At 40.9% G+C, this 12,437-nt stretch overlaps 1 protein-coding gene across 1 annotated transcript in view; it reads right to left on the reverse strand.

Annotated features, from left to right (window-relative positions):
- Positions 1–4,385: 4,385 nt before the first annotated feature.
- Positions 4,386–12,437, reverse strand: part of LOC138304194 (sulfotransferase 1 family member D1-like) — a 180,114-nt gene continuing 172,062 nt past the window's right edge. Inside the window, exon 8 of the mRNA XM_069244047.1 lies at positions 4,386–4,553. Within this exon, the coding sequence (XP_069100148.1) occupies positions 4,441–4,553 (113 nt within the window). The 3' untranslated portion in view covers positions 4,386–4,440. The remainder of the gene's footprint in view (positions 4,554–12,437) is intronic.

Here is a 12,437-nt window from a genome sequence, read left to right on the forward strand (position 1 = left end):
CCTGAGAATACTCTGGCAGGAACCCTTTCCAGGGGGAGTCAGTCTCTTCCCTCAAGACAGACTTCGCTTCACTTGAAGGGTTTTAGCCCACATCCTTTGCACAACTCCTTAAAGTGTAATAACACTAGCCCCCCAGTGAGAGGGGGGGCGATCTCCACGGATCCCCCTCAACACAGTACACTGAGTGGGTCTTGGATGTGTTAGGTGATGGATAGCATGTTTTTTGCAGGGGGATGCCCTCATGTTTCGTTACACCACTGGCTTCTTATCACCAGGAAGGTGAGTTTATGACTTCACAAGGCAAACATTATTTTTGGGGTGTTTAGTCCAACTATCCCCTTCCTCCAGGAGGCTTTTCCCTCTTTTCTCCAGGCAGTTTACAGCTGTCCTGGCATGGGTCCTGCCTAGGTTGTCCTCCTTGGTAAAGAAGACAGCATTCAAATAAAGTGGCTCTGGAACTCAAATACGTCCAACCGACAATGTGATGCAGATCTTACCTCTGGTTAACGAGAAAAGTGACACATTGACCTGCATTTCTACCCAGTATTTGCCCTATTTTTTTACAGATCCATTTCAGAAGGTGTTTCACAAAAAGGAGAAGATCCCCTAGTCAGTTACCTCTCTGTTGGGTGTACTTCAAAAGGGCATCTGTCTCCCTCCTTCTTTTGTCAGAGGCCTAGTCCACTTTAATGGTCCTCAGGAATGTTTCTATAGGCTACATGCTTGCCTAGAAGACTATTTCAGTCTTCCATCCTGTGTAATTTAAAAACACAGGGGATCCAAAATAGTTTGTTGTCTCTACACAGTAAAGCACTACAGATACCTTCCATGGCTATGCCCACCAGAGGCCACATATACAACATGTATAGTGCATACACACTCTCCATACATGTTGCCTTCCTCTTACCCTAGTTGTCCATCAAGAGCTGACCAACAGCTGACCTTGTATTACTGCAGGCTGCAGTTTATAATCCAATTTAAACAGAATTTATGTTGTGTTAGTTTGCAAATTGGAGGTCAAAAGACTGGAGGATAAAACCATAAAACTGACAGGTTTCATAAAACTGAAAAACTGAGAGTTTCTTTCAGGTTCCAACCCATTTTCATTAAATTGGTCTATATCTCTCAATAAATAATTCTGACATCAAGCCAGTTGGAGCAGACTGGATATTATTATAGCAAAGTAAAAACAAAAAGCTGCTGGTAAATCCAGGCACGAATAATATAAATACACTAATTGAGAGTAACAGAGCTGTTCAAATTGTTATTATTTTTATTAAGTTACAAGGCCTTCTCTCCGGTCAATAGGAGAGTATGGGGAATTTACAGTGATTTTGCCCATGTGCCCTGGTAAAGTAGGTAAGCACAGCATATTTATTAAATCCTACAAAATATATCAAGAAAAGCTTTGCTTTCACATTGGAAAACTGGTATTGAACAGGTCATTTTTATAAAATTTAGGACTGAATACTCAGATCCTCTCTTATCCCATTTCTAGTTACGCTGTAATACAACCACTCCTGATCAACCCTCACCCACCATGGCAACCCCTCTTGCCAAAGCCCACCTACTAGGCTTTGCTCCAAGCAGCGCTCTTCTGTGCTCAACCAACATGGCTCTGCTCCCCTGCTCCCAGTGGCGCTTTTCTATGCTCTACCTTTGAGTACATACCTGTGCTGGCATGTTAACCTCCACAGGACCACATGCAGACGAGGCTGATGAGTCTTTACACCCAGTGACTAAGGGCATGAAGACATATCTGTCAACACTACATAACAGCCAATTAACATTACAGTATGGTCAATGTGGCAACACAAGGAAAACTCCAGTCAAGATCAAAGTCCAAGGTTTTTTATTACAAATTAGTACCCAGGACAATATATATGATTCTCAAAATAAGAGTATAAAGATACAGAATCATCATGGGCTGGATAAAATGACAAATAAAGTTAAACGAATCAACATCAAAAATACTGAGCATTCAATTGAGGTGATACACAACAGCAAGATGCCAATTTGGAAAGGAGGGAAAACTCTGGTTCTGTTGTAATTAATCATTTAGGGTCCTAAACCAACATTCTAGTATGTCTCATAACAGGTAACCCTATGGATAGCAACTACATTGGAATATGCGGGGCTAAGCACATATAGGCAAATAGACAACAAACAAAAAAAGGACAAAAAGAATTTGGAGAAAGTGAATCTGAGGAAATAAGTAACTAACTAAAAGTTGACCAAAAATAAGTAAAAGGGAAGGCGTCAGCATATCAGAAACTCGGTCAAGAGTCTTCTTAGGTAAGGTCTGGGTAAATCTAAATCTGAGCAAAGCATTTGAAAGGGTAAGGTCTGAGAGGACTTTACATTTCTAAGGGCTCAAAGGATGCAGGAAGCTGCTGTTGTAAAAGGACATCTCCTCTCAACTGCCTCCGGAATCCTGCTGTGAGTGAAATCCATCATGGAATGATATATTAAAGTTCATGGAATAAGTTGATTCTTCCGTTCATCTTTCCATACTATGCAAATGATATGATTGTCCAATTGGGCACAGTCATACGATTCAGACTGCAACATTCATGAAAATTCTCACCAGCGGCATGTGAGAATCAGCGTTTGTTGCATCTTCCTTTCCACGTCCTGGATGTTTTAGGCTCAAGGCTAGTTTGTAGGTTTCTCTCTATGTGAAAAACAATATAATATCTATTTCCAAGCTACCATTTTCATGTTAAAGGATCCTAATAGAATGTCATGTTAGCAAGAATGACTAAACACTTTCTCAGTAAAATCAACAACAAGATCTCACAGGCCTCACTTAGGCTAAGCAACAAAATGCATGTATTGTCACGCATAGATGATTACTGTGACACTGTGATACCAACATTTCTGCTTCATCACCTGCTTCAGCTAAGTCAGCTTCAGTGCACACCCTCCCTCCATGTTCCATTGCATCCCCTCTTCCACTGTACAGAACTCCCTTACTTTGAAGCAGGGAATGAGCTTCCTAAATCCACTAACATTCATATACATATTTTAAAACGCCCCTTTTGGATTTGGATATATTTTAAACTGGGTGCTGGAGTGTCGGGATGAGAGAGGGAGAGGCTGTATGTGCTGTGTCACTGGCCTGAGACAACGTGCTCTTGTATGCGATCAATATGATTTAGAGTTTAGTGAATGGGTACTCTGTCACAAATGTGATAGATAGCCCTTCGACCTTTCAAAAGTGCATTAGGACATAAAGCACTTTGCAGCATGGCAGACAGGATATCTGTCAAAACTGTTACTGAGTAGCCATGCATAGATCTCTAAATTAGGTCCTAATTGTTTGAAGCTCTGATGAAGAACATTGTACTCTATTGTGTTCATGCACTGTTACTTATTGTTGCAATTCATTTGAAAGTGAGAGAAAGCTAAGAAAAATGATAGATAATCTAATTCAAATATGCAAGTTTAACTGAGAGGCACATGCTCTCCAGTGCCTAACTATTGCCATATTTATGTAGCCAATGAGACCAAGGTAACAGTGGGTAAAGGAAATAACAAGATCTGCAGAACTGGATCTCTGCCAGATGCCTATGGGACAAGACTTGGTGGCAGACAAATGAGGTGCGTGTTCAGCCCCATAAAGATAATCAAAACAGACCAGGTAGGGTGACAGTGTTCTATAATGTCACGGTAAATATATGAACCTAGTGGTTATATTGTGACCATGATTATTGACTGCCAAGTATCCTCAGGACAGAATAATTAATTATATGAAATCAGTAATAGCTCCGAATATTTTGGTATTCAATATTATGGCACAATATATCTGTAGGCAAATATTTCAAACATAATATTGTAACCTACAACAATTAGAGCATATGATTCAATCGCCAAGTTCCAGCAGTATCTGCATTAATGTTCCACTGAGAAAAGTGGCATTTTGCATGAAGGTTCACCCTGTAATCTGCTTGTGATGTCCCATCAAGGGTGCTTTTTTTAGTAAGTTATTTTTACAGTGCTGTCCCAGGTGATCCTCTTCTTCCAAAATCTATCTTGCGCACTTCAGCAGGATTTTTTGTTGAAGGAGATGGTTGAGAACTCTCCTTCATGAAAGGCAGAGAAACGGCCAAGTGTATTTTTGGGAAATGATTGCAAGATCAACAGAGAGTCGACACTAGTTCATTCTATTGATAAAAGGACCATATCACCTAGCAAGCAAATTCCAACCTACTTAGCTAATATAAGGATGCAGAGAGCTAAACTAGCGAGCACTTGGTGGAAAGACACCAAATCGTAGTTTGCAAGTAGTGGCGGCAGCTTGGTGAATAGAACGAGGAAGATACCATGTCTGCCAAAGAGGCCATATGAAGAACAAGGATTGACTGAAATTCAAAAACATCCAGAAATGGCAAATACATTTATTTGTGAAAAAAATGGACGGGATAGTGAATTAGAAACTTAGAGCTCTGTCCTGAAATGCAAAGAGCTGCCGGCCATGTTCTTCTCATAGGCTTCATCAAACCTTTCGTTCTGGGCTACAGTGAAGTGGTTCTTCCAGTCCCCAGTAATCCCTGTGGAAAAAGAGAGAGAACACTCCGAATTACACATTGGAAATTTCAATAGGAGCAGATGCACTGTTTTCCCCCCAGCTACAGGATGAGATAAGGCCCAGCATAGATGTGGCTATACTGATAACATCAATACTGTCTGTTGCTACACAGCCTCTGAGCAGTGCTCTTTTGTGCCAGTGGTTGGGGTTGGTAAGCCCGGACTCATTTGTAAGTACCAAGGCTTATATTTCATCATCAGAATCAGAGAAAGAGAAAGAAAGTCAGAAAAGGGAGGAATAGGTGGAAAGAGAAAGCTGGCAAAAGGTGACATTATTTTTTTGGAGCAACAGACTGGGAGGTAAAACACCCCCCCCAGGTGAATTTGGTCAAGTGGTTCAATTCCAGAGGACTGATATCGCCTTTGGGCTATGTTGGTAGGAAGGTAGGGGTTTTGCTTAAAAATATGAGAATTTGGGCTACAACCTACAATTTTGCATACAGGCAAACACAGTGGCTGCTAGCATTGTAGGCAGCTTAGATTTTGTTGCATTGTAGGCAGGGTAGATTTTATTGCCATCATGTACGATCCGCGAGTGGTGGAAGCGATGCAGCTGCTACGGGGGACAACCCACGCTGAAGTGCTGGTGAATGAGCCAGAGAGGCATACTGGGGCCGAGAGGCCAAATTGTGCCACCTGTGTTACAGTGCTCTGCAGCACCAGGGGACATTTTTTTAAGAGTACAAGACAGGACGAGGAGACATAGCAAGGGGCCGTGTAGCCATGGGCAGGCATGTTGAAGGTTCAGAGACAAGAGCTTATTAGTTTGAGCACGTAAGCGATTTGACCTGTTGTAAGTATTGAGGGATATTACCCACGCCCATCCTACGCCCATCACCTTCATTCGTTCCTGGTCTTGCCTTTCAAAAATCACTTGATGTCATTGGTAAATCCTTTACGTTCATCCCGCCTTGAAGCTGTTTTTGTCACGCCTTGCAGACTGCCCCTGTTCCATGGATTATTGCACGATTGCCAATATACTTCAGCAGGGCAAACTGTGTTTTTTCTTTTGTATCTCCCCTTCATGCTGCGTGGAAGCCATGGCATTCACAGTGCGAACTGGCACAACAGCATGAACCCGATCGACAGTACTGGAGAGCTGGTCACATTGTTCACAGTTACCTAATCAGAGTAATTTCTTGTGGCTCTCCCCTTAAAACACTTGAAATTGGTAAATGCTTTTGTAAAACAGAAATCCTCAAAGCAAAAGCGGCTCTCCCAGCACAGCGGGAGAGCCAATACTACAATATTCACTGCACTCGGGTAACTCACCCAATAATACTTTGCAGGGCATTACTTTTACAAAACACTTTTGCTCATAACTCAGCCTTTGGTGGTCCTAGGACAATGGGACCACCTACAAAAGATTCACCACAACATTTTCTTTCTGTGTAGGCCATCTCTGGGTCCCCACACTAGGTTACTGGGGACCCCAAAATATTTGTGTCTTATTAAGTGCTCTTGTGACTGGGACTTTTGTTTTACAGCTGGGAATAGCTTATTTTTTAAGGGTCTTGTTTGTAATATCATTGCTATAGGCCTGCTTCTCCCACGGATGTGCAATGCAGTATCTATTGGTTCAACTTACTCATGCAGCTGGCTGCTTTATCAAAATGTCTTTACCAACTTTCTATTTTTATCACAGTAAATGCCTGATGCAGAATCGTAATTGTCGGCCCTTTAAGCAAACTATTTTTACCCTGTACTAGCAAACACCGCCTCAAAATGAGCAGTGTTTATCAAAAAAGTGTACCTTCTCTAGATAAGATGTTACTCTATACAACATGCTTTTTTTTTGCTTATGAGGGAAGCCATAAGGCTCTCCTCATGATTTATAGAAGCAAATAGGATACTACAAAGCTTAGGCCCTCTAGCAGTGCAAGCAGACATAAGATTTATTTTGTACAGAGCGGAGAAGTATATAACAATGATGATGCGAAAACAGAGTCAATGAGAACCCCCTACAACATTTGGCATAGTTTCTTATGCTTACTTACACTAGTGACTAATTTGTAAATGAAGTGTTCCGGCCCCTACAACTCTGTTTTGAAATACGTGGCTGCTGCATGTAGATGTACGAATACTGAATACTAAGGCAGGTTAATCCTAAAGCCATTTAGCCCTGTTTACTCTATTTAGAGCCACTTCCTGCCTGTTCAACTCACTTATGCAGCTTTCCGCTTCATCCACATGCCTTTAGCAAGCTTCTATTTTTTATCACAGTAAATGCCTGTTGCAGAAACATATTTGCTGGCCCTTCAAACAAACTATTTTTGCACCATACTGGAAAACACCACCTCAAATTAAGTAGTGCTTATATGAAACGTGTGGCTTCTGTAGATTAGATGTTACTTTATACAGCATTCTGATGTGTTTTTTTTTGCTTAACACAGAAGCCACAAGCCTCTTCTCATTACTTATAGAAGCACATAAGGTACTGCAAAAGCTTATGCCCTCTACCAGTACAGGTAGACACAGAATTCATTTTATAAAGAGCAGAGAAGTATATACCAATGGCGAAGCAAAACCAGAAATAAGGAGAACCCCCACCACTAACATTCGGCATAGTTCGTCATGCTTACTTACACGCAGTGACTAAGGGCCAGATGTAGCAAAGAAACATTTTGCGATTTGTAAATAGCGAGTCATAGCGACTCGCTATTTGCAACTCGCAAAATGTTATGCAGAACGGTGTCTCAGACACCGTGTGCGAGTCGGTATGGGGTCGCAATGACCCACCTCATGAATATTCATGAGGTGGGTCGCAAATTGCGGCCCCATACCGACTATGGGCACTCGCAAACATGGAGGCCTGCTGTAGTCAGCAGACCTCCGTGTTCGTGACTGCTTTCAATAAAGCAGTTTTTTTTTTTTTAAGTGTAGCCCGTTTTCCTTAAAGGAAAACGAGTTGCACTTAAAAAAAAAAAAAAAACCTTTAGTTTCCGTATTTTTTAAGGGCAGGGAGTGGTCCCTTGGACCACTGCCTGCCCTGAAAAAATGTTTTTGGGTCCAGTCACAAACTGGAAGGGGTCCCATGGGGACCCCTTCCAATTTGCGAGTGGGTTACCATCCACTTGAAGTGGATGGTAACTGCAACACCATTTGCGACCGCATATGCGGTCGCAAATGGTATTGCATACCACTAGGAATCGCAAATAGGAAGGGAACACCCCTTCCTATTTGCGATTCTGAAATGCATTTTGCGAGTCGGTCCGACTCGCAGAATGCATTTCTGCATAGGAAAATGCGATTTGCAACTCGCAAATGGCAGTTTTTGCCGTTTGCGAGTTGCAAATCCTTTCCTACATCTGGCCCTTAGTATCTCTTGGCTACTGCATATAGGTGTGCGAGTGGTTGTTATGCTTTCTGCATGTGTGAGCCACAATGTGTTCTGTTAGTTTTAATGCTCCACTTTTCTTGAAGTTTTAAGAAACGTTACAGCATGGGGTGCAATCGTTTTCTTCATAGTGATGGCGGCATGAAGTTATTTTTTCTGCGTGTGTTATTCACTTTAACCAAGATCTGAGATTAATAGACAGTTTTATATTGTTGAGAAGACAAAACGTTTCGCTAGGAGAAAACATAGCTTTTGCAGCTTTTAGCTTTACCTTACAGCCATGTGCTTTAAACATTTAGGTTCAAAGGTTGTTTCACCGGCAGTGTACCATACGGCGTTTGCCTGCAATTAACACAGTTTAGAGACGATTGACTCCATAAACTTTTATAGCTCATGATAACATCTCTACTGTCTCCAGAGCAAGCCAGTCAGACTGTTATTTATTTATTTTGTTATCTGGCCGAACAAATGCTGGAGTTTCAGCTCTGCGTTTTTTCTTGTTATTTAGTTTCACCTTTCGTCTCGCCAACAGTCTTTTTGATGGTGATTTGCTGTAATTCAGTGTTTACGATTGAAGATTGATTTGCTTTGTTGCCTCCAAAAAAGTTTTCTACAACATACCATCTTGCTTTTTAAAATATAGGCAAGCAGATTGTTTTCGAATTATTCCGATTTTGTTGCCTATGAAAAGTGTGTTTACTTTAAGTCTCGCTGTCACTGTGCACAGTACTTAAAAACAAAACATTTTTATGTCGGAAACGAAGCCACAAGCTTCATGTTTTCAGTATATGATAGCCACAATGTGCTGTGTTATTTTTAACGCTGCTATTTCTTGCCGTTTGATTCTATTACTGTCCCTGCTGGGTTAAACACGATGCTTACTTAAAAGCAGTATTTAATTTTTAAATGACGCGGCCGGTGCCTAAAACCCTCCTTTGTAACATATGTTTACAGTATATAGATTTGATAGAACTGAATACTAAGGCCGGTTAATCCGAACACCATATTTCTAGTTTAATCCACTTGCAGCTAATTACTGCCTCTTTAACTCACTCTTGCAGCTTTCTGTTTCATCATTTGGTGATGCTTTTTCCGCTTTTTTGTAAATGTCTTTACCAAGTGTCTATTTTCATCACAGTAAATGCCTGTTGCAGAAACATAATTGCTGTCCCTTCAAACAAATTATTTTTGCCCCGTACTGGCAAATACCGCCTCAAATTAAGCAGCGTTTATATGAAAAGTGTGCCTTCTCTTGTCAAAATGTTACTCTTCACAGAATGTTGATGTTTGTTTTTGCTTAGGAGCAAAGCCATAAGCTTCCCCACATGATTTATAGAAGCAGCTGGTGTACTACAAACCCTTATGCCCTCTAGCAGTACAGGCAGACATAGAATGTATTTTGTGAAGAGCAGAGAAGTTTATACCAATGATGAGGCAAAAACAGAAACAAGGAGAAGCCCCACCACTAACATTTGGCATAGTTCGTTTTGCTTACTTACACGCAGTGACTCATTTGCAAATCGAGTGTTCGGGTGCCCACAACTATCTTTTGTAATACATGGCTGCTGCACATAGTACTGAATACTAAGGAATGTTAATCCTAAACCTGTCTTGACCCGTTCACTTTATGTAGAGCCACTTTTCACCTGTGCAACTCACTTATTCAGCTTTCTGCTTCATCCAAATGCCTTTACCAAGCTTCTATCTTTAACACAGTAAATACCTGAGGCAGAAACATAATTGCCAACCGTTCAAATTATTATTGCCCCATACTGGCAAACACCGCCTCAAATTAAGCAGTGCTTATATAAAAATCGTGCCTTCTTTAGATAAGATGTTACTTTAAACAGGATGCTGATGCTTTTTTTTGCTTAGGATCGAAGCCATAAGCCTCTCATGATTTATAGACGATTGTAGGGTACTACAAAAGCTTAGGCCTTCCAGCAGTACAAGCAGACACAGAATTCATTTTGTAAAGCGCTGAGAAGTATATAACCATGACAAGGCAAAAACAGAAACAAGGAGAACCCCCACCACTAACATTTGGCATGAAAATGAATTGTGCCGGTGCCTATAACTCCGTTTTGAAATGCATGGCTGCTGCATGTAGAAGTGAGAGTACACAATACTAAGGCAGGGTAATCCTCTGTTTAGAGCGACTTTGTACCTGTTCAATTTACCCATGCAGCCCTCTACTTCATCAAAATGCCTTTACCAAGCTTTTATTTCTATCACAGTTAATGCCTATGCAAAAACGCAATTGCTATATGTGTTTGAAAATTCTGGCGGACAATTAAAACAAGTGTTAAAAAAAAAAAAAATGTTGTTTACAAATAGATTTTTTTTTTAGGGAAAAACAACAGGTTTCGCCTTTATTTTTTTTTCTTTTGCGTTTTATCTTACTTAATGGATAATACATATTACAAAAAAAGAGTTTGCATTGGATAAACGTTACTAGATGTTTATGTTGTGATATATGTTGAATATCCTACCGTTACAAAATTGAAATCTGTACCTTATTTCATATGGCATTGTAGTAAAGTATGGTAATTTTTAAGTTGGTAAAGTGCCACTGCACCTACTACACTATTCAAATCATGCCCACTTTGACTGCAAGGTAGCCACAATTGTGTATGCCTGTTTAGTACTAAAAAATAGCAATATTTGGTGTTTAGAAGAGATGTACACATTTTTGACCTGGTGCCACTGCACCTGCTACACCATTCAAATCCTAACTTTAACGACTGCAAAATAACTGCACTTGTGACTGCCTGTTTAATAGTATAATATAGCAATATTTTAAGTTTAGGAGAGTTCTGACAAATTTTGGACTTAGTGCAACTGCACCTGCTGCAACATTCAAATCATCGCCTTACTGCCTGAGACTGCCTGTTCAGTAATAAAATCTTCAACTATTTGGGGCATAGAGGACTTATAACAACTTTTGGCTCCAAGGCCAATGTACCTGGTGCACTATTCAAATCATAAACCGGAGGTAACTGTACTTGTGACTGCCTGTTTAGTATTAAAATACAGCAATATTTAGGGGAATATTTAAGAAAAGTGGCGCTGCACAGAGTGCAGCGCCACTTTTCTTTGTGCCCCTTCTTCCGCAACCATGTGTGCGCTGTATTTAAAATATGGCGCACCATAGTACAGGGTAGGGGGTAATAGTGTCATTTTTTATACTATTAATGTACTCTGCAGGAGTAGTGCCAACATTTTGGCGCTACTCCTGCAGAGTACATTGGGGTATATTGTATTTAATGGCATGCCCCCTTTTAATGCCAGCTCTGAGCAGGCGTTAAAGGTACCAAAACAATTGACGCAAGGAAATCTGTTAGATTTCCTTACATCATTATTTCTGCTCTCCTAACAGGGGAATGCCCCCTTTGCATACATTATGCTTGGCACGGGCATAATGTAGCGGAAAGGGTTACAAAGTGGTGCAATGCATGCATTGCGACACTTTGTAAATATGGCGTAGCGTTTTTGGCCTTCTAACACCGCATTAGCGTTTAAAAATGACACTGATGTGGCATTACAATGGCGCTAGGTGCTCTTAAATATGCCCCTTAGTGTTTAGAGGGGTTCAAACAGCTTTCAGCCACGGTGTCACTACACCTGCTGCACCATTAAAGCATAACAATAGTGCCTGAAAGATAACTACACACGTGACTGCCTGTTTAGTGGTAAAATATAGCAATGTTTGCAGTTTAGAGAAGTTCTGGCAACTTTGGAACCTAGTGCCACTACACGTGCTGCCCAATTCAAATCAGAACACTAGTGCTTGCAAAATAACTACACTTGTGACTGCATGATTAGTAGAAAAATAAAGCAATATATGGGGTTTTAGGGAGATATGACAATTTTTCGACCTCCTGTCACTGCACCTGCTGCACCACTAAAATCATGACCCTATTACCTGGAAAATGACTGCACTTATGGCTGCCTTTTTAGTAGTAAAAATGAACAACCGTCTGTATTTCAAAAGGTTCTAAAACCTAATGCCTGCAAAGTACATCCCTTTGTAACTAGCTGTTTAGTAGTAAAAAAATGGTCTTATTACATAAAAAACAACCATCTAGCCTACTTCAGTTTACTACATCACTCCAAACAACCACACTCAAATCTACCACAGTACAGCGCACTAAGGGGCAGATTTAAGAAAAGTGGTGCTGCACCCAGTGCATCACCACTTTTCTTGGTGCCCCTTAGTGACCCCCCCACAGCCACCAATTGTGCGCCCGTACTTAAAATGCGGCGTACCATGGCGCAGGGTAGGTGGCCACAGCATCAACATTTTTGACACTATTTATGTCCTTCTGAGGGTTAGTGCCAACATTTTGATGCTAACCCTGAATAGTACATAGGGGCCCATTATAGCCAATGGTGTGACCCCTTTTAATGTCTGCTCTGAGCAGGTGTTAAAAGTAGCCACAAAAAAGGGTGCAGTGGAATCAAAGGGTTACAAAGCGGCGCAATGCATGCATTGCACCACTTTGTAAAT

Source organism: Pleurodeles waltl, chromosome 7 (genome assembly GCF_031143425.1).
Source record: "Pleurodeles waltl isolate 20211129_DDA chromosome 7, aPleWal1.hap1.20221129, whole genome shotgun sequence".
NCBI classification, from domain to species: Eukaryota; Metazoa; Chordata; class Amphibia; order Caudata; family Salamandridae; genus Pleurodeles; species Pleurodeles waltl.